The sequence below is a fragment of the Hyperolius riggenbachi genome, chromosome 4 (assembly GCF_040937935.1).
Source record: "Hyperolius riggenbachi isolate aHypRig1 chromosome 4, aHypRig1.pri, whole genome shotgun sequence".
Classification (NCBI taxonomy): Eukaryota; Metazoa; Chordata; class Amphibia; order Anura; family Hyperoliidae; genus Hyperolius; species Hyperolius riggenbachi.
This window is the reverse complement of record NC_090649.1, coordinates 156,107,714-156,130,620: the sequence shown is the minus strand read 5'-3', so window position 1 is coordinate 156,130,620 and position 22,907 is coordinate 156,107,714. Positions and strand designations below refer to the sequence as shown.

General features: G+C 43.3%; 1 protein-coding gene across 3 annotated transcripts in view; it reads left to right on the top strand.

Annotated features, from left to right (window-relative positions):
- The window catches only part of IGSF10 (immunoglobulin superfamily member 10), a 163,123-nt gene that overhangs the window by 74,505 nt on the left and 65,711 nt on the right, over nt 1-22,907 (top strand). For all 3 annotated transcript variants that reach the window (XM_068280840.1, XM_068280839.1, XM_068280838.1), the window contains 2 exons: nt 8,135-8,361; nt 19,080-19,209. In XM_068280840.1, coding sequence (XP_068136941.1) covers nt 8,162-8,361; nt 19,080-19,209 — 330 coding nt within the window. In that variant the 5' untranslated portion in view covers nt 8,135-8,161. The remainder of the gene's footprint in view (nt 1-8,134; nt 8,362-19,079; nt 19,210-22,907) is intronic.

The following is a 22,907-nucleotide window of genomic DNA, read 5'->3' as shown; positions in this document are numbered from 1 at the left end:
AGAGGCTGACATCCCTCCAGCGAGGGATAGATGGACATCTTCTGACGATAAGCGTCATCATAAGTAAACCACGCCATCCCTCCGTACTGCCGCTGGGCCTCGAAAACAGTATCCATGTGCTGGAATAAACCTGCCGCAAGCTCCGGCTGCTTTTCAACTATAACACTAGCGAGAATTAAAAATGCTTGATACCAATTATTGAAAGACCTCGTTACAGGTCTACGCCTGTCTTCTTCTTCTTTCTTATCTTTTGACAGATAATCCTTACTAAAAGGAAGTAAAGAAAGCAGATCCACATGCTCTCCCCGCCATATATTTTCCTTCACCGCAAGAGGTAAATGATAACCCAGTGGAGAAGAAACACAGGGTAAAGACTCCTTGTACAAAAGCTCTGAAACGCCAGACCTAATGACAGGAGGAGGGTTGTTACTAATCTCCAGTGATGAAGGAAAATTTGCAGGCAAGGGAGCAGGGTGAACCCTTTGAGTGCCTGGGGGTACCCAGACAGCAGCAGGTGAAGCAGAACTAGTAGGAACAGCATTAGAAACAGGCAATCTCTCAATCACTTGCTTTAAGCAATCAACTACCACATTTAGTCTATCAAATAAACCCTCCCTGCTTTCACCCCTGTTCTCACCGTGTCTATGAAGAGATGTCTCATCGTCAGAGGAACTGGAATCCCTGTCGCCAGCGACAGCCCCTCCTGTAGCAGCAGGAAGACGTCCATCCTGGATCGCTGTGCCAGCGAATCTGGCTTCGGATGCTGGTGGAAATCCTGGATCCCGACTGGCTGTGGAAAGGGGGGCCCCTGATTGACAGGCAGCCCCCCAAGCGCTCACAGGGAGGACTCCAGAAGAGCGCTGCAGTGAAAGTTGGTCTGGAGTAGGCATGATGGCAGGTGTGCTGTGGGGTGAAGAAGTGCTGAAAGAGGAGCTGGGACCATCCACCAGAGGAGGGGGAATTGGAGGTGTCCAAGATGCAGGAGCCGCCAGCATGCCTGCAATTGTGGCCGAAGATGACGATGCCAGATGTTGGGGAGGAAAGCGGGCTGAGGTGCGCACTGTGCGGGGGCATCAGACGGAACTGATGCGGATTGCTGAGCAGAGGGGGCGGAGGAAAGCGCTGGAGCGCAAACAGACCTCAGATCCGCGGAAAGATGGCGCCCGCCGGTCACGTGACCGCGCCCACTTCCGCCCTTACTGCTGCGGACACTTCCTGTGGGCGCGGTGTTCCGGGAATTCGCTCCCCCCGGACCTCTGGAGAATAGGGCCTCCTGGGTTTCTTTGGCCTCTTCGCCGGCGGCGCCTCCGGGACACCAGCGCTCGCACCGGCAGAAAGAAGATCCTCTTGATGCAGATCCTTCCTGGAGCGACCCTTTGACGGCTTGGGCGGCCGCTCCACAGTCACTGTAGCAGGTACAGGGTTGGTGGGGGCTGGAGCCAGTAAGGGCTGCTGGAGAGAAACCACAGTGTCCATGGGAGTAGGAAGGGAAGAAGCAGCAGAAAAGCCCGCAGAAGGCAAGACAGCAGGTGAGATGGCATCCAAAATTCTCTTTAAAAGTTCCTCTCCTCCCTCAGATCTGGCCACGGCAGCCAGCCTCAACGGGTCTGATCCATCCAAAATCAGAAAAAGTTCCAAAATGGATAAAATTCACGAAGTGAGGGTGGATTATAAATATGAAATGATAAATAAATAATAATAAAGAAAGAAATAAAGAAATAAATACCGAAAATCAAGCAGAAAAGCTCAAATAAAAGCTAAGCAGGAGCTAATTGCCAGCACGACTGGATCGCAGCTTGTCCTGACAGAAACTGAGGAGAGAATGACATCCCACACTGATCTGTGACAGGAGCTCAAAGTTCATTGGCTGCCGATAACCCCACTCCTTCTGACAGCTGCCAATCAGGATTATCTCCAGGTGCTCTTTTGCCCAGATACCTGACAGCTTCAGATATCACCAGCCGGCCCCTGAAAGAAAGGAGGGAAAGAGCAGTACCACAGAAACCAAGTGCATAAGAACCTATGCAAATATACAAGCAATATCACAACCTGTATTTTGTGTGGCCACAAAGTCCCAAGAGGCCCTTGCTCCATTATGTCGCTCAGGCCTTACACTGCGCTGACTAGAAAGCAGGGGAAATAAAAGTTTGGTGGTGCCCCTGATGAGTCACTATAGTGACAAAACCAGTCGGGTGGGACTACAAGCTGAAGCAAGGTAGCGGTGCGAGGCTTGTGAACTACGGCGCGGTCCTGAGCCTGCCAGGTAGCCATCATGTAGTGGCTGGATAGTGTACTAATTAAGGGCACCACCTTTGACATGGGAGACCAGGGGAGACCAAGCTAGGGTCAGTACCTTTTCAGTAAGGAGTTCAAGGCAAGACTCCCTAACACTGCAGGGTGGCCTCTTGAGCGCGTCCCAATGGCTGCAGCTTTTGAGCGCTTTGAGTCCGACAGGAGAAAAGCGCTATCCAAATGTTCAGATTATTATTATTATTATATTATTAACATTTGGTGAGATCCTAGAAAAACTCTATGTTTGAATTAGAAGTGTACAACATGTGAGTGGCCAATTTTAATGTATAATAAAATGAAGGGTTTTACACTATGAAGGCATGCACTTGTAATGTTTGAAAGAGTTCAGAGGAAGCTGTGGATCGTGACAGGTAGGGGGTGGCTTCTAACAACCCAGAAAGCACTATAGACCCATCTTGCTGAGATTCAATTGTAGAGGATGAGTGTCCCTTTCTAAGGGTGAGGTGGTGGCAGTTAACTCCGTGTGAGGACTATCTTCTGTCATGTGTCTGTATGCTTGTAGTCCATAGTGGACTGAAGGTAACATTTTTTGGTATCTTCCAGGCACCGGACTGTTCCAAACAGAGTGCTATTCCTATGCTTGCTTTAAATGCACTGGATATTATAGGCAACACTTGACTTGCTTTCTCTATGCTTCTTCATAATGTTGCTTTGCAACAAGTCTCTCTTTAGTTATCCCTTATTCACTGGTAGCTGAGTTCACACAGAGGTTAGCTGAGATCTCCATGGCAAGATGGCGCCAACACTTCATTTCAGGCAAAGAAAAAATTACAGTACAGTATATTGGAAATCCTAATTTTGAGAAAAATAAAATTCAAAACACATGCCAGTACTCAGGTAACATTTATTGAATTAGCTCTGTAGATGAATGTTGAGGTCTTGTCTACAGAAACTTTTGACCTGTGACTCCCATACAACAAGTGGCTGACAGGGAACAGATGGACATCAGAGATGAACTGTAAGCCTGGTGGTGGAGGGCCCGCTTCTCCTCCTGTGACCAGTTTTCTGATTGTTTGTCCTATGTTTATAATCTAAATCTTTCTCAAACGTACCCTAGAGCATTGAGCAGTATCTGATGTAATTCAAGGATAATAATAATTTTGTTGCCAGTGCAAATACATTAGCCATGCACTCAGCACTTTATACATGCAGAGCCAAAAACAGCAGACGCCAGACAGTCTTTCCAATTTAGGAAAACAATACATATTATACATGTTAAAGGGAACCCGAGGTGAGAGGGATATGGAGGCTGCCATATTTATTTCCTTTTAAACAATACCAGTTGTCTGGCTATCTTTCTGATCCTGTGTTTCTATACATTTAGCCATAGACCCTGAACAAGCATGCATAAGATCATAGTGATGCTCAAATCCGGATCCGGGAGACACCCGGATAGTTGCTATCCGGATATCTCCCAGTAAACCTGTGCGGGGTGGGCGTCAGTCTTACCTGTCTGACGTGTTCTTCGTCCGTTCCTGGCGCCTCCCACGATGCGGTCCCCCTCCGCCCACCCCGCACAGGTTTACTGGGAGATATCCGGATAGCAACTATCCCGGTGTCTCCAGGATCCAGATTAGAGCATCACTGCAGATCAGGTACTCAGCTGACTCAGGTTTTACTGGGTTAGCCATATGCTTGTTCCAGGCTTTTGACTCAGACTCTACTTATGCCAGAAGTTCAACAGGGCTGCCAGGCAACTGGCATTGTTTACAAGGAAAAAAATATGGCAGCCTCCATAGCTGCTTGAAGAATCTCTAGTCAGCTTCTTTGCAACACTATCCTCTGTGTCGATTGAAGTCTTAATTACAAATATGCAGTCCCCAATGTCTGGCTTCTTCACCTGCCAGAGCTGCTAAATGTTTCAGACCCATCTCTATGGAGCAGTAGACATACAACAGTAGTTGACATTTGAGTTCTCTCAATGTAATGCTGGGTTGTTTTGCAAGTGTCCGGTAATCTATGCTTAGAGAATTTTGCTGTTGGACTTTAGCTAAGTATTTTGGGTTTCTTTTACATTTGAGGTTGAGTGATGAATTACTAAAGAGTGAAGTGTTACTAAGTGTTACTAAGATTACTAAAATATGAAGAGAAAATATTTTTGTTTTCCCATGGATGGTGGTATGTTTTCATGTATGGCCATTATTAAAGGTAAAATAATACATTTTCCACTTCTGTCCATGAAATATAGTAAAAATAAAGAAGCTACTTTCAGTGCTAAAAATAGGAATAGGTTTTTCTTTCTGACTCAGTACATTTTAAGGTATATTATGCATAGTTTGTACAGGATTACTGTTTTGCATTAATGCATTCCATTCCATAGTTAGTGCTGAGCTGAATACTATATCGGATATCCCTCAGCTAATGTGGAGTTTCAAGCTAAAAAGTAAAGTTACTTTTACATTATTCTTTACATAAAGCTTTAACGTTAGCCTCTAATCAACACTTCCAAAATAGCAAAGAGCGTCACAGCTTTCACCACCCACGTGGGCACAAGGCTGAATTTATGCTTTTTCCACCCTGCTTCACGTGGGCTCTTTCTATGTGCAGCAGCCACCCTACCATTTGTTCAGCCCCCTCTTCCAGGTGTTACATACATGTGCAGTAGCCTTTCTCTTTCATGTACAGTTTTCGGAGCTAGTCTACTTTAGGGGACCCAGCGCAAATCCCCATAGACAATTGAAACTGTGCTGAAAACGGAACGAATTTCCGCTTTCAGCTTGTTTAAAACCCCACAAGTTGTATATCCATGGAAAGCTAAGATTCTGCTCTAACGAATTCTGGCACTTTCGGTGAGAAAAAGCTTAAACTCACCGTGCAGGAAGCGCCGAAAGTCCGCAATCGTGGCTCCGTCGGCCATTTTAGCTGTCTGCTGCTGCTGTTTGTCTCCCTCCTCATTGGAGGGATTGTTAGCTGGGGGCGTGCCAGGAAGAAAAAGTGAACTCCACACGCCACCCAGTGGCTGAGTAATAAAACATAAGTTGCTCTGAACTTGGGCATGGGAATAATAATGTATTATAATACATTAATACATTATTATTAAAATAATGTTATTTATATACACACACCTGCTTTAGTGGAGTCACTGTCCCCTTGCCCGCTCGCTTCGCTCGCTGGGCTGCGGGCTCGGTCCTCGCTTCGCTCGGACAACTTTTTATTCCTACTCTATGTCCACATGGATAGTGGAGATTGCACGCACACCTGCTTTAGTGGAGTCACTGTCCCCTTGCCCGCTCGCTTCGCTCGCTGGGCTGCGGGCTCGGTCCTCGCTTCGCTCGGACAACTTTTTATTCCTACTCTATGTCCACATGGATAGTGGAGATTGCACGCACACCTGCTTTAGTGGAGTCACTGTCCCCTTGCCCGCTCGCTTCGCTCGCTGGGCTACAGGCTCGGTCCTCGCTTCGCTCGGACAACTTTTTATTCCTACTCTATGTCCACATGGATAGTGGAGATTGCACGCACACCTGCTTTAGTGGACTCACTGTCCCCTTGCCCGCTCGCTGGGCTGCGGGCTCGGTCCTCGCTTCGCTCGGACAACTTTTTATTCCTACTCTATGTCCACATGGATAGTGGAGATTGCACGCACACCTTAATTATTTTCATTATTTTTTTTATTATTATTTTATTAAATCCATTTCTTGTATTTTTCAATTTTTAAATTACAATGACAGTTTTCAATTCAAGAATTACTTGTATTCCACAGCCACTAGGTGGCATGTGGAGTTCACTTTTTATTCCTGGCACGCCCCCAGCTAACAATCCCTCCAATGAGGAGGGAGACAAACATCACCAGCAGAGCTAAGATGGCCGACGGAGCCACGATTGCGGACTTTCGGCGCTTCCTGCACGGTGAGTTTAAGCTTTTTCTCACCGAAAGTGCCAGAATTCGTTAGAGCAGAATCTTAGCTTTCCATGGATATACAACTTGTGGGGTTTTAAACAAGCTGAAAGCGGAAATTCGTTCCGTTTTCAGCACAGTTTCAATTGTCTATGGGGATTTGCGCTGGGTCCCCTAAAGTAGACTAGCGCCCAGTTTTCTTGTGTAGAAGCTCCAATCTTTTATGTTTTGCATCCTATTTGCAGCCTCCCTTTTCCATTTCTGCCTACTCTTACTCCTACTTTTCCCTATGCAGCAACCTCTTTTCCATGTTCAGCCACCCCCCTGGGGTAACAGCCGTTCAAGACCCTGGCCTTTGTGGCCTTAACAGAAATCTGTCCCTGTCTGGGTATTCAGAATGAATTAGGCCATCTGGGCACGAGCCACCGGCCGCGTAGTGCCAGCGTGGCTATAGCAGTAATGCTATGGTCTGTGCCCCACGTACGGGTAATTGGGGGATCTAGCGATTGCCAGACCCCAAATTATTTATCCCTGCGTGACTCAGGATATGGAAGCTGTAGGAAGCCACAGAGCTTAGGGTCTACCTCATTAATCAGTAAGGAATCTAATTTTAGTTTGCTAATGTTGAAAAAAACATTAGCAATTTCATATAAATGAAGGGAGAACATATAATTCCTACTCATATCACAGCAAAGATCAGAGTCACTTTATTTAAAACTGGAAGATACATTCAAAAGGAGAGTTTATGCATCACCCAGTAGATTACTGAAAAGACATTCCAAACTAGCTCTATGCCATTGGCTGTCCAAACAGAACTGATTGGTCATGGCAACTTTTATTTTTTATTGAAGTGTTCATGTACTTTTGCTTCAAATAATTCCATATAACAGTGATTCACTGTACAGTCATGTTGCGAGCCTGGAAACCTTCAAGTGTACTCTCAAAACACACCTGTTCAGACAAGTCTATCATTTGCTATAGGTACCATTGGAGGTTCATCCGCTAATCCGTGTCTCTTTTTCTTGAGTCTCCAACTCACTACCCTCTAGATTTTAAGCTCACAAGAGCTGGAACCTCGTTCTAGTGTTTCTTATTCTGCTGTAATTTATCATATGGACATGTACATGTATTGGTGATGTCTCAGACCACACATCAACTACTGTATGTACACATTTGTATTTCTGGATGTCGTTTCTGTATTTATGCTCCCCACTATTGGTTTTGTATTATGTACAGCACTACGGAGGATGTTGGCACTATATAAATAAAAATCATCATCATCATCATGCTTAGGCTGACACCAGTTCATTAGGCATGGTAAATGGTATGCAAATGGTTTTGAGTTGATGCACATTTTGTATACAAACTCCATCTTGACATCTGGAAATATTTGCATACAAAATTTGCATAATCCTGCATCAATTCGGAATTACTATCCTCTCATTAACCATGCCTACATCAAGGAATTTATACTAGGATAAAAAACAGTCTTTTACTGTATTTTGCAAGCAAAAAGAATGTACCAAACTGAATTACAAAAACTACCATAATAATTTAAAAATATGTTTTATATTTTGTAAGCTTCTATACAGTGGAGAGAGATGAAGTCCTTATTGGTTACAGGAAGCTGCTACGTACCTTCATTTTATACACTTTCCTTACTAAAGAAGCCCTGATGTCTAAGCGGGTTACATTCTAGCAATTAATCTGACACATATAAATTACGTGTAGAAACTACACTTGGTCTCTTGGCTAAATCTTTGTGGTAACCTGAACTGCTCTACCAGAAATTCCATTAACCTGTTTACAAAGTGCCGGTCTTTTGAGACACACATTAGAAGTAAAGCTTGAATGCCCTTTTAGCTTCTCTGCAAAATTCCATACAACTTTTTTTTGCTTTTTGGCTATTACATTTGTGGTTTTGTCTCATAGAAAACAGATGCTAATGTGAAATACTTTGTGTTTTCTCATTTTTTGTCTTAGGGTGATGCTGCTCTAAAGTAACTGGTAATGATGCTGGCAATGGGCAGAAGTTCGTCATGTCTTCCTGGCTACCTTGTCATCCTCTGGATCCTGGGGTTTACTGACCCTAGCAGAGCATGCCCTAAGCCATGTGCCTGTTATGCTAAGACAGAAGTCCACTGCACCTTTAGGTACCTCGGTGCCATTCCCAAGGCCATTCAAACTGATGTGGAGCGTATCAATCTAGGGTGAGTCCACTAGTCACATAATGAATATGATCTTGTTTACAAATGCATCTCTATAACATCTCATACATCTCTGTATACATACTTCCTGAATCCAAAATAAATAAGCTAATTATATAATATGTAGAAATACCTTTGATAAAAGACCTTAGGCCAGTGATGGCTAACCTTGGCACTCCAGTTGTGGTGGAACTACAAGTCCCATAAGGCATTGCAATACTCTGAGAACTCTAAGCATAACTCGGGGGAGGCAGAGGCATGGTGGGATATGTAGTTTTGTCATAGCTAGAGTGCCAAGGTTAGCCATCACTGCCTTAGGCCATGGGTGTGTGTGTTTGTGCCCAAAAAGTAGCAAGAGGCTTTGGCGCATACTATTGTTAAGCTAAGGAGCTGTGCTTCCAAACTCAATGGCATGCAGGGGCTTGTTTTGGCACCTATTAAGAAAGTAATCACAAGCACTAGAAACATAGCCGGAGCAGATGATGTTGAAGATATTATGGGAGGTGTCACCTAGATCTCTCAGTTAGGACTAGGAGCAGATTGTGAAGGTTAAAGAGGAACTTCAGCCTAAACAAACATACTGTCATTAAGTTACATTAGTTATGTTATTTAAAATAGATAGGTAATATAATCTCTTACCCACCCTGTTTTAAAAGAACAGGCAAATGTTTGATTTCATGAGGGCAGCCATTTTTGGTTGAAAGAAGGTGACAGGGAGCATGAGACACAGTTCCAACTGTCCTTTGTGCTGATCACCCCTCCCAGTTGCTAGGCAACGTGAATAACAACATAGAAAATCCCATCATGCTTTGCACAGCTTTAGGGAAAAAAAGCCCGGGCAGTTTTCTTAGCTGAGTGGAGCTTAGCTAAACATGCAGCTAAAAATGATGTTTTGTAAGAAAAACAAAGTTCTGATGCTGTGAAACTGTTGAAGAAACACCAAGCCTTTTCAGTTCTGCTGAGTAGATTTTTAGTCCGGAGGTTAACTTTAAAGAACGTATACCCATACCATTAGTGTCACCTGTCAGGAGCTCAATCTTGGGGGCAGCAGTGAAGGAAGTGAGTATTGCCCAGATACTGTTGCTATGGGGATGGGGGGGAGGTGCAATGATATAGGGCAAGATGGAGTGGCTTCCAGTGGGGCAGGGTAAGGAGGGACAGCTTTAAGTTAAAGATTTCTTTTGAGATCTATAATAGAGCTTGGGGAACTTCTATAGCCATGCTTGATTTGTTTGATATAGCATATGTACACCACAGTATTTCTGAAATTAACTGAAGTGTCAGAGTTTTCCGCCAGGAAATGGTAGCACTCACATCCAGGCCCTAATTAAATGAGGACTGTAATGATCTGCTCTGCTGTCTGCACAGGCAGGCAGCTTTTTGACCATTTTTCACGTCTGTATGCTGCAGGTCCCTGGAAAGGAGACCTGTCTTCACTCTGCAAGTTTCAGAGTTGCTGTTCTGGTGAGGGATTTGCATTCACTTATCTGGCTATTGATTGCTCTGCCTCTCTTGAAGGCTTGCAGTATAAATACAATTTCCTCCCAGAATATCCTGCTGGTCTTAAAGGTTTGGTTCTGCTGGACTTACCTTGAGTTACAGCCCCTCTGCAAATTGTTTGCTAAATATTGTCTTAGAACAGTTATCCTTGGGAGTGCACTAGCATTCCTTCTAGTGCAGTCAGGTTGTTTATTATCTGTATTGCCTAGTTCTGTCTTATCTGTTGCGATTGCACTTTCTCCAATGGCGGCTGACAGTGAATCATTCTGTCTGTTTGGATTGCATTCGCCCTAGCGGTAGAGGCGGTGGATCCTTCTGTACTCTGTCTTGGAGTGTAAGCCAGAGCACCAGTTGCTACTGGTTGCTCCATCTGCCTGTTCGTTGGGATCGCATTCGCCCTAGCGGTAAAGGTGGTGGATCTCTCGGTACTCTGTCTTGGAGTGAAGCCAGAGCAGCGGTTGCTACTGGTTAGTCCTTCTGTCTGTCTTGTCTCATCTGTGCGATGGTATTGTCGCCAGCGGTGGCTGACAGTGAATCGTTCTGTCCTGTTCCTAGATCGCATTCGCCCTAGCGTTAGAGGCGGTAGATCTCTCTTGTCTGAACCTTGGAGTTTAACCTTAGCTGCGGTTGCTACAGGTTACTCCTTCTGTCTGTCTTGTCCGGGACGAACGCTTGCTGTTGTCTGGGTGAGGCAACCGATTAGCAAGCGTTCGCTTTCTTTGTTTGTTTTCTTTTTTTGTGTTTCATTTGTTAGTCAGGGTTGGTACGTTTTGTCGCTGTTATGCTTAACATGCGGTGACCGTGCCTTGCACGCGCTTTGTCGCTATTGCGCTTAACGTGTGGTGACCGCGTGTAGCTAGTCCTGTCTGTTCTTTCGTGTTGGATTATAGTTTGTTAATTGGTTCTGTCTTTATTCATCCTATGATCTGTCTTTAATCAGTCTTGTGTCTCTATTAGCAATCGCTATTCTTGCGATTGCTTTCTCACTTTGGTCTTCGCTGTTGTATGTCTACCGTCGCTACTAGATTGGTGGACATACATACATACTGTCTCTGTGCTCACTCTCTCTCTCTCGAGAGAGAGTCTATCTTGCCCTGTATTGCTTCATTTCATACAATTTCTATCTGGCATCTGTGGCTGTGCAGAGGGTTTATTCCTCTGCACTCCACAGCTCCATCTGCCTGTTGGAATTCCTCTCTACAGGTGCATTTGCACCAAAGCTGGGTTCCCTTATCTAAACGCTTGTGGAGGGTTTCCGTAGTGTCGGCGCACAGGTTGTGCGCTGACCACGGAGATACTTCCACATTCGTTACAAGGACCCTGCTGTTTAAAATACATGTTCCACAACAGGTGATACAAATGTAATGCAAAACCAATGTACTCTATTTCCAACTGGTTTCGCCTGTCTGGCATTCTCAAGGGTATTGTTATTACAATAACCTTGTGGATCCCTGAAGGGCAAAACCAGCTGGGTTGAGAGCGGGTATTCGTTGTCTTTGATCGACATTCGTACCACTTGTTGCAGAAGGTGAATTTTAAACAGCAGGGTCCTGATTTCATTAGGACCCAGAAGTGAGTATTGTATTCAATTTCCTTTATGTTACCAAGTCGTCCCATCCCATGCACAGCCTCCTCTTCCATGTATAACATCAATGCTCACCAACCCCTATCTTTTATGTACATCCCTTTTTACCGCAGCTCCCTTGTTCTATTTGTTGCTCCTTTTGCTCCTTATTTGCAACCTCCATATTCTATTTGCAGTATCCTCTTGTATATGCAACAACCCTTCATCTATGTGCAGCCACCCCCTTGGGCAGCTCTCACCCAAGACCCAGGCTTTTGTAGCCTTATCAGCAATCTGCCCCTTCTCCATATTAGCACCACACATAGCATGGCAGTGATCATTCAGTTACTTTCCATTGCTGACCACATGATGACTGCTTTGCTTCATCAAACTGAATGAGCTGTCATACAAGGTTCCTCTACAGTTCAAATCTGAATACAATTTCTGGTCCATCAATGAGGTCAAGAATCTGTTTCTTTATTTTCCCTTTTTCATTTGAAAAAAAACTTCAGTTTATTTCTAAACCTATAATATATGTTCTCACAAGGCAGGTATGAATGTGTATAAACATTATGGGCATCCAGCAAACTAACACCGTATTGAGTTACAGGAGGATCTCGCTATCTGATTCCCATATACAGTCCACGTTTCTAGTTGGCCAACGTGCCTGCTGCTCTCATCCACAACAATCAGTTACAAGTGCAAACAATTACAGATAAAGAATAATTCAATTATGCGGGAGGAACTGTTTCCTGCAGTAATGCTATTGTGTCTCAAACATCATGGAGGTGCCCCATACTTAACTTGTAGTACTGAAACATAGCACTCAACCCCTGCTGTTCTTTTTCTTCCTTTTTACCATTAATAGAAGAATTTGGAAACATACATTAGCAGTAACATTTCTGAAATAGCCATGGGCTTGCTACCGCTTTGCAAGACAGACCCCCTTAATAAATAAATAAAGGTTTAACTCTAAGACCAGTTGAGAAGTAGCTAATAATGTACAGATGTCCAGGGCTATTCCCCTGATTTGTATCAGTAAGAGCAATGATGTAAGCTTCTGCTCAAGCATTATACATAGCGATTTATTATTTAGTGCCATAAAAACATTCTGTTTTGATTTGACTTTCTATGAAGTCTGTTTTCCTTGTGGCACAAGCAGTGCTAAAACTCTAGCAGGACTGAAGCTGAGATCTTTATGATGCAAATTGTAAAGGGCCTTAAAGCAAACCAGAACTGAAAATTAAAAGTCAAAATAAACATACACACGTCATACTTACCTGCCATGTAGTCTACTCATAAATCTCTTTCTTCTCTCCTGCCTCCTCTTTGTCCACTGTGATCGATGGAATTCTACGTTCTCCATTTTGAAAATGGTCATTAACCCATAACAGCTGCCTGGTCAGCACACTGTTAAACTGTCATATCGCCCACATGAGCTATAGGAAAACATGGACATTACCTTGCACATCAGTTGTTCTTTCAGTTCTAACTGCCAACAACTGATATATAACTGACAGCAACGGATACATTTCAATTCTGACAAGGAATCATTGTAAGAAGAAAATGGTGATCTTCTGAGAGGAACTGACAGTGAGGTAAGTATGTAATATTCATTTGCAGGTACATCATGTGTTTATTTTAAATAATTTACTAGGTGCACTTTAAAGAAAATCTCTTGCTAATACGTGGATCTCATAGAAGCATTCTGAGTGTAGTACACACATCTTCACATACTTTAACGGCATTTTCACAACTACTTCACTATATCTAGAACTCAGTGTGCCATGATAAGCAAACCTCAACTGTGGTAACCAAAGTCACATTTGTGGTAACCAAAGTAGCATCCTTTCCAACACCTTGGCACTGAGGCAGCCTAGCACATAGGAGGACCAGTAGCAAGTCACAACAGCTTATAGGTGTTACTTCATTCCATTTACTGAAGTGTACTGTGCCTGGGTGATTCTGAAATTAGTGAACATTTTTTATAACAATTCTGAAATTGGTGATAATTTGTTTTATTTGAATAACATACAAAGTCATATAACTGCACACATAGTAGCCTTATTATTACATTTCATTGGGTAAGAGCATCCTCCCTGTGTTTTGTAACATCCTAGATCGGGAGTGATGAAACATGTATAATCCAGCTATCTGTTTAAAATCACACTTCATAACATTTTTAACTGTTAATACTTACTGGTTACTGCTATGCAACATGGCTCTATACATTTTCTGTATCCTCAATTTTCATTAACTTTTTGTACAACTACTGGTACACTATTTGGAAGGATGAAACCTAAATAAATATCACAATCAACAGAAGAAAAATTAGCAGTTTATCTTCAGCAAGACTAGAATAATACAAATGGAGAAAGGTCCACTTTAATCCCATGATGCAATGCTGTATCACAGTGCAAGGTTCGGTGGTGCAGGAAAAAGTACCATAATTCGAATAGTAGAGCAAGAAATCTCTTGAAATTCAGTGATTCCTAATTGTTTCAGTACAGGGTTCAGTGGTGCAAGGAATTATGTCCTGCAAGGGATTGTGCAATATATTGTCCTGTAAGGGATTGTGCAGTGTTGTCCATTTCCTCCTACTACTTTTTCTCCCTCCTGTACATAAATTTCAGGTTCTAGAACAGGCACTCCACTTTAGACTTTTGAGGTGATTTTTCTGAGGTTATTAAATATATGTATTTATTAGCCACATTACCTTGTGCTCTCCTCCTGTGCCTTGCAGGGTCTTCTCAAAAAAATAGCATATTGTGATAAAGTTCATTGTTTTCTGTAATGTACTGATAAACATAATATGCTAATTTTTTGAGAAGATCCTGTATTTCCTCAGTGAGCTTCTTTTGATTAGCTAGGGCTGCTGCGATACATTGGTTGGAGGATTGCACCTGTGGGTGTGACAACCTTTAATATATCTGTACTGAGTATTCTCTGTAAAATGGCTAAAACTAAGGAACCACCAGGGTCAAAAATGTGTCAGCTATATACACTAAAGCTCTGAACTTGTGTGATGTCCAGTTTTGCTGCTAAGAATCATTGTATTTGAAGAGGTCTATGTTGAGAAGATTTCTTACACTGCTATTCAAGACTGAAATGACATACTGCCTGCTCAAATCCATGCAGTCAAATTGATTGGGTTGTGTTTCATGATACACATGGTTTCACATGGACATTTGCCCAAAACATTCAACCAAAGCAACCCAGGAGTTAATTAAAGCAAAGAAGTGGAAAATTCTTGAATGGCCAAGTCAGTCACGTGATCTTAACCCAATTTGCATGCATTTCACTTGTTGAAGATTAAACTTTGGACAGAAAGGTCCACAAAGAAGCAGCAACTGAAAGCTGCTGCAGTAAAGGCCTGGCAGACCATTAAAAAGGAAGGAGGAAACCCAGCATCTGGTGATGTCCATGAGTTCAATAACTCAGGCTGTCATTGCCTTGGTTTCAACCAAGAAATGAACATTTTAATTCCAGTTATTTCATTTGTCCAATTACTTTTGAGCCCCTGAAATGAAAGGATTGTGCTAAAAAAAATGCTTTGGTTGCCTCACATTTTTATGCAATCATTTTGTTCACCCCACTGAATTAAAGCTGAAAGTCTGCACTTTAAATGCACCTGAAGTGTTTCTTTTAAAATTCATTGTGGAAATGCACAGAACCAAAATTAGAAAAAAGTTGTCTCTGTCCAAATATTTATGGACCTTACTGTATCTCTTGTACTGCTTATGTCTGTAACTTGATATTATTTATGTTAGATTGATATTACTAAGGCACACGTAGACATATTTCTGAAAATCACTTTTCTGCTAGAATCTGGGACACAACCAAACAAAACTCCAAAATTCCAAAGGATATGGAAGGAACCATTTCTGGATGCCTCTACAAGGGTTTCTTGCCTGGCTGTTGAGCTAATCTTCCTGTTATACTTTATGACTCACTAAAATCAATAAAGGAATGAATAATGGAAAAGATTTATTCAAAAAAATATTAAATGTTTAAAGTACTGTAGTTATTATTGTAATGTTTTTAATTTATTGAAGTCAATTTAAGGGCCCTCTATTTCTGTTTTGATGTCTCCCTTATTTTGGGGAACACCCCTCCAAGGACTTTTTTTTCACCCTCTTGGATCCTCAACAGCAGATTATAAACAGTTATATCTCACCACACAAAAGTGAAAACTATATCACTGAGTGAGGAGGCTCTTCTAAAGTGCTTGTACAAGTGCCAGTACAAGTGTCTTTATTGCTTGTTTCAAGAATGTTCCTGCTAATCACTTCAGCTTTGATATGCACGGTGGACAAGCAGGCAAAAGCTATAGCACCACCAGTAGTGGACATTGCTGCAAATATGTTTCAAGAAGCAATAGGCAGGCCTTGCTCCAGATAACCATCCCATGCACAGATTCTCCATGATGGTTAACAGATATGTTATCTCTAGATCAAATACCGACAATTACAAAAGGAAAGAATGGACTTGTGGGTGGCAGACCAGTGGCATATCGGTAATAATTCCGATTTTTAAATAAACTGTGCCAGCCACCAAAGTGGCAACCTAGTGAAGTCTACTATGGTCTCCATCAATTAATCATTAGCATTTTCCCATGTTGTTTTAATGCCCATACTTTTCATTGACTGTATGATTTACTACATGTGACGCAAAGGTCGCATAACTAGTGGTACAATTTTATTGTTCTATTGTGTTGGGTTCCTGTTTTTACAGGAAATGCAGCTCCCACTGTGAACCTAGCTTACATTTTTTTTTACCCACTACTGTACAGATATTTAGCCTTTATTAATAAAGGTACGTGTTCTTTTGATATGTTGTGGGCTTCTCGTGCCATTTTGATGCACTTGGCTGCTGTAGTTGAATTCCAGAGACCTGAAAGAAAAAACACCCATCTTTTCCAAATAACATATTTGGTGCTTGGATTAATTATCTTCTGAACATTTTGTTCTGTTTGGGTAAATGAAATGAGCAGAGACATATTCTAGCTACTGCTGTTCAGCCAGTGCTTTATTAATACAGGTCAGCATTCTTACAGCTCACAGCTGCAGGGAAACTGTCATGCCTGATTAGTGCACACCTCATCTGCAGACACACCTACATTGGTTTTAGCTAGGTCTAGCAGAAACTAAGAAAAGGAAAAAGTAAGCCATATTTAGATATATGTTATGCAATCTCTGTAATACATAAGCTCTAAGATGCCTTTATTTTTTTAAGTCCTTTTCAATTCCCTCCACTGTATGCAGCGTTTCAAACAAAAACGCTGATTGCAGCAATATTTCAAATATTACAAGGGGAAGAGTTGTGAACAATATTCAAAGATTAATCACAACTGATATATGTAATGCCTGGAACACACCATGCAATTTCCCATTAAATAGATAGATCGAATCGATTATTTCCAACAGTTTGGATTTAAAGTCCAATCGTTTTCTGATCGATTTTATGATCACTTCTTTACAATATCAATCAGAAACCGATTGGAAATCATATCAGAGCTGTCGGAAATAATTATCCGAAAGGTCTATCTGATGGGAAATTGCATGGTGTGTACCAGGCATTAGGGGCACTTTCTTAGCACATCTTGTGGTTCTCTGTAAAGTTCCATTGCACACTACGGAGTTATCTTTCACTACAGGAAAGTTAGAAGATTTTAGGCTAGTTTCACAGTGGGCATTGTGGTGGTGCATTCCCCTTAACAGCAGAAATGAAACGGGACGGTGGTGCTGCACTTTATCTACACGTTGTGTTGCATGCAGTGAAGTGCACTGAAGCATACAGTCAATTAAATATACAGTATGCTTCACTCACACTGTTCACAGAACAGAAAAATGCCATAATGAACTTACCTGGGGCTTCCTGCACACTCCCGTAGTCCGTGAGGTCCCTCCGTTTTTCTGCTAACGGCTCAGTCACGTGACTTGGGCGGGAATCATGTACAACTGTGTCTGTCTGGCTTGCCTGCCAACTGCCATGAGCATTCTGTGCACACACGGTTAATTCTTTCGAGAACCTCGCGTACAAAGAATGCTCACGGCAATGGGCGTGCAAGGACCATGCATGTGCAGTTGTGCACGACTCCCAGTGACAGTGCATGGCTAATGGAGCCACCAGCGGAAGAACAGAGGGAGCACAGAGCATGCAGAGGGACCTCACAGACTACGGGGGGGGGAGGGGGGGGAGGGGCTGGAGGAAGCCCCAGGTTCAGTATTGCATTTTTCTGTTCTGTTCAGGGTCCCTTTAACAAGTGTTATCTGCTCTCCGGGGTGCTGATTTTGAGATTGATTATCAGAGGCACTTGTGGGCCAGAGATCATTAAAAGTGTTCCTCCCTGCAAACATGGCCTAGATTTATTAAATATAATCTGCTATTAAGTCATAAGAGTTTGCAACCCTTGCCTAGGCCATAGTCAACTGAAAAATAGTGAATAAGTGGTTGTATGCGCTCCAAGGAGGAAGCTGCCTACAATGCTTTTCATAAAAGTACAGCAGTTGAATGACTTTCCCAGCTATGGAATCATAGGCAGTTTATTGGATTTATATAGTGCCAACATATTACACAGCGCTGCGCAATAAATAAGACAATGATAATAGGTGTACAGACAACATAATACAGGCAATATGCATAGGCTACTCAGGCCAATATTCCCCAGCACCCCTCTTGCAGGGTGATTCAGGTCAGCAACGGGCTAAATAACTAAATCTCACCTCTAACTGAACTAAAGTGCTAATGAGATACCAAGATTTTTAAGACTGCCACAATCCCATGGGTGGCGGGGCACTCTCTAATGGCTCATGCCCGTTCTATAAGATTTTCTTTCCTAAACTGCGCTCATTTTAGGATTTATTTAATTCAATTCATTTAATTTAATTAATCAGATACGGAATTTCCCAAGCTTTTTTACAACTTTGTGCAAGCACCTAGATGCCTGATTCTCTGTTCCAGCAAAACTTTGTGTACTTATTGTGTCTTTCAACAGACATCCGCTATTGATTATTCTTATAAAGCAGATCGCAGCAAGATATGATTTCTGTGGGTTGCAGTATATGATTGCGCATTCCCTCTTCATGATACATGTAGGGGCTGTAATGAGATACAACAGCGGAGAACTATGAAAACTTGGATGCAGAAGTTAAAAGAATAAAACTCTTGTAAAATACAGAGTATGTTATTTCCCAGAAAATCTATGAAGTGATTTTCTAGGCAAGAGGTCTCTCCAAGGTATGTTTCAAGAATGACCTCATTCCACTAGAGAGAGGAAAGCATTTAATATGACCTGAATAGTAGTGTACTCGTGTATAGGCACAAGCAGTAGCAGTAGCAATAGCAGTGGCTGGATACTGCACTGGTTAAGATTTCTGCCTCTGACGCAGGAGACAGGGTTCAAATCGTGGCTTTCTGTTCAGTAAACCAGCACCTATTCAGTGAGGAGATCTTGGGCAAGACTCCCTAACGCTGCTACTGCCTATAGAATGCGTCCTAGTGGCTGCAGCACTGGTGCTTTGAGTTTGCCAGGAGAAAAGTGCAATATTTGTCCTGTGTCTTGTCTCATAGGCATTTACACCAGCATTCTACCATACATGTTTTCTTCTATACTTGTTCCACAAATAATAGGTGTCTGTCTTGTGTCTACCTGCAGGTACAACAGCATAAGCAGACTAACAGAGAGTGACCTCTCTGGCCTACAGAAGCTGGAGCTGCTGATGTTGCATAGCAATGAAATAAACACTATCCATGAAGATGCTTTTCGCGACTTATCATCCTTACAGGTGAGACAAAATGATTACTATAGAAAAGAGCTATATTACAAATAGAAATACACACTGACTAGTAATGAGCACATATATACTATGATCAGTGTTTGCCCATTGTAATATCACCAGGAATTACAATTTAATGTAACAGCTACAAGATACAGTAGAACCCGTTTTGGGGAAAGCCAATTAATCTACAACATACACAAAAAATAGAGCGATTAATAGACTACAGGTGCTCACTAATGTACAGAATTAATCTGAAAATCCTACAACTAATCTATAAAAAGGTAACGTTTATTGAAACATACAAGTTACTGGAAAAACATATATTAAAACCACATGAGATGGCCATCCCCGCACGCTAGCACTCACCACGCATACCAGCAATCATGCTCCTGGCCAGGAACCTAGTGTGGATGTTGTTAGTGGCGACAACAAATGTCTAGTTAGTAGGCTGCTTCAAGCTTGGGAAATAAGAGCAACATGCAGTTCCATCCAGCTGTAGTGTTGAGTATGCATTAAGAGGCAAAGCAGCACATGCAAGATGCAAGTAGGTGCAGCAGCAATAGTTAGTGACAGTTCATATCAAAAACAAGGAAATGGCAACCATCATATCTCACCACTCCACCATCTTGGGAAAGGAGCTTGAGTAGTCCACTCGTGGTTTGAGAGTTGCCCAAGAGCCGCTGCTCTGCAAACTTACACAGCTGACCAGCCGAAACAAAGTCTCCAAAAACACTTGTTGATTTGCTGTATGGAGCGTGCCGTCCTAGACCGGTGTGGATGTGGACTTGCTCAGAAGGATGCAAGCAGGGCAGGCGTCTGTGTATAGCCCAGCTGGAACCACGGCATGTAAGTCCTGTACCGGAGGCGGCGGGGAGTGCTGCGGGTGGGGACGGCGTCTCATGCAAGCACGTCCTTTACATGTTTCGCCGTTCTCACGGCGTCATCAGAAGGCGTGTCTTGCCGTGCTATGCAGTCATTCATATCCATTGCGGCAACCAATCCGAGCCCAGCGGAAGTACGCGTCACGGTCGGAGGTCACGCATGCGGACCAAGGGGAGGAAGTGTGGCATATCTCTCACCGCTGCGTCCCAACCGACAATGACGTGATCCAGCAGCGCTACGGCGGCTCCACAAGGCCAAACATCCAAACAGCATACAGACATCCCAGTCACCCTCAGGTAACTAGTATCCGTGTTTGTTAACTACCAAAACTCGAGAACGGATCAGATAGAATGCATCTATATACACAAATATAATTTATAAATAACATGAGGGCTGGATGGGCACTATATGGAAAATGTATATATATAAACTCCCAAAACTCAACCCACAAAAAATAATGGGGCTGGATGGGAGATCCATGCCTACCTGAGGCACCATAGCCTACAGACCTGCATGTAAATAACAAAAAGAAGCCCATCAATTGCTAGAAGTTGGAAAACATCGCAGCCCCAGGCAAAAAGCTCAAGCAGCCGACAGGGGACCCATTAATGGGTTAAAGGGGAGGGGATGGAAGACATACAGGAGGCCATCAACGCAGAATCAATGAGGCAGGAAATGAGTGAAACTAAAAGTCTCGTTCAGACCCGGAGTTTGGCATGCTTTTAGGTTGTAAATCCATCTGGTTTCTCTTTGAAGGAGCAAACGGTCAAAGTTGCCCCCCCGTATAGTTCCGTGGATTCTATCAAGACCCACAAATCGCAATTTGTTAGCGGTGCATTTCAAGCACTGTCTTACATGTCGAGCTATAGGAGTGAGAGACTCATCATTGTTCACATTCTGTATGTGTTCAGATATTCGCCTCCATAATGGTCTCTTCGTTTTTCCTATATAGAAAGATCCGCAGGGGCACAGTAGTAAATAAACTACTAATTCAGTCTGACAGTTCACAAAGTGTTTTAATTGGAAGATGCTACCGTTAGGGAGGGGGACAGATCTGCCCACATGTATATATCTGCAATAGGAACAACCCCCACACGTGTAGGTACCCAACACTATGCAGTGGCGCCTCGGGTTGACTCCGTCAAAGTGGCTGTGCACCAAACTATCGCGTAGTGACTTAGCCCTTTTGTATGTGACACGTGGTTGTCCTGGGACCACATGTCCAATAGCTGGGTCATTTTGCAACAAGTACCAATGCTTCTGTAAGGTATGTTTAAGAAAAGAATGTTCAGCACAGTACCTAGTCACAAAACGCAACTCGGAACCGTCTTGAGTGGTCTGATTGTGATACCGCTGTCTCAGGAGACTCGGCCGATCCCTTCTTCTGACCTTGTTAAAGGCACGTCTAAGAACACCATCGGGATAACCCCTCTTTAAAAAACGTGAACGTAAGATATCGGCTTGTCTGCGAAAATCAGTCTCCGAGGAACAGTTTCTCCTCACTCTCATATACTGGCCCATGGGAATGCCTCTTATGGTATGAAAGGGGTGAAAACTAGTTGCGTGTAATAGAGCGTTAGTGGCTGTCTCCTTTCTATACAGGTCAGTAATAATCTGACCCTTTGGGTCAATTGAGATTCTAATGTCCAAAAAAGGGATCGACCGGTAATCACAAGACATGGTAAAAGTTAAATTTAGACTATTAACATTGAGTCTAGTCACAAATGCCAACAGTTCCTGGTGGGTACCCGTCCACAGTACGAGGATGTCGTCGATGTACCTGTGCCACGATAACACGTGGCACAGGTACATCGCAAGTCCCTCGTCTGCGAAGATGGAACGCTCCCACTCCCCCAGGTACAGGTTGGCGTACGACGGAGCACAGGTGGTGCCCATCGCCGCCCCCTGCACCTGGAGGTAGTGGGCCCCATCAAACACAAAAATATTGTTGGTGAGCAATAATCTCAAAAGACTCAGCAAAAAAGCATTGTGCGAGATCTCGTTGCATGCCCGTTCACGCAAAAAAGTAGCCACTGCCCTGATCCCTCCGTCATGTGGGATGCTCGAATAGAGGGCCTCCACGTCCAGGGACACGAGAAGGGTACCCGAAGGTACACTTAGACCATCCAGCGTTCGTAACAATTGGGTGGTGTCTTTGATGTATGATGGAAGACTCTGCACATGGGACTGGAGGTGCCTGTCAATGTATATACTCACCTTCTCAGTGAAGGCGCCCCTGCTGGACACGATCGGCCTCCCAGGTGGGTCAATAAGCCGCTTGTGTACTTTGGGTAATGCATAGAATGTGGGAACGATGGGGTCTATCACCTTCAGGAATAGCCCGACCTGTTTATCAATCACACCCTCTCTCAGGGCTCCATCAACCAGCACCTCCAGTTCCGCCATGGCACGCGTGAGTCTGGACGGGGAGACCCTCCGATAACACCCCGGGCGACCAAGGAGATCGAGGCACATTTTTCGATAATTGAATGTGGTCATAAGGACCACATTCCCGCCCTTATCGGATGGCTTAATGGTCCATTCTGTATGGTCCTGTAGCCATCCCAGGGCTTCGCTCTCCTCACTCGTTAAATTGGGGTCTGTCCCCCCACAGGCGCTAAACTGCATAATATCGCGTTCCACTGCTCTAATAAATGATTTCAGACCCACATTCGTGGTTAACGGTGGAAATTTTTGGGACTTATTTCTAAACTGTGAATTAAGATGGGTATATGGGGGGGCAGGAGGCATTGCCTGCGTACAAGACTCCTGTGCAGATGAATCCAAAGTACACCCTTCCATATATAACTCCTCTAAGTCCC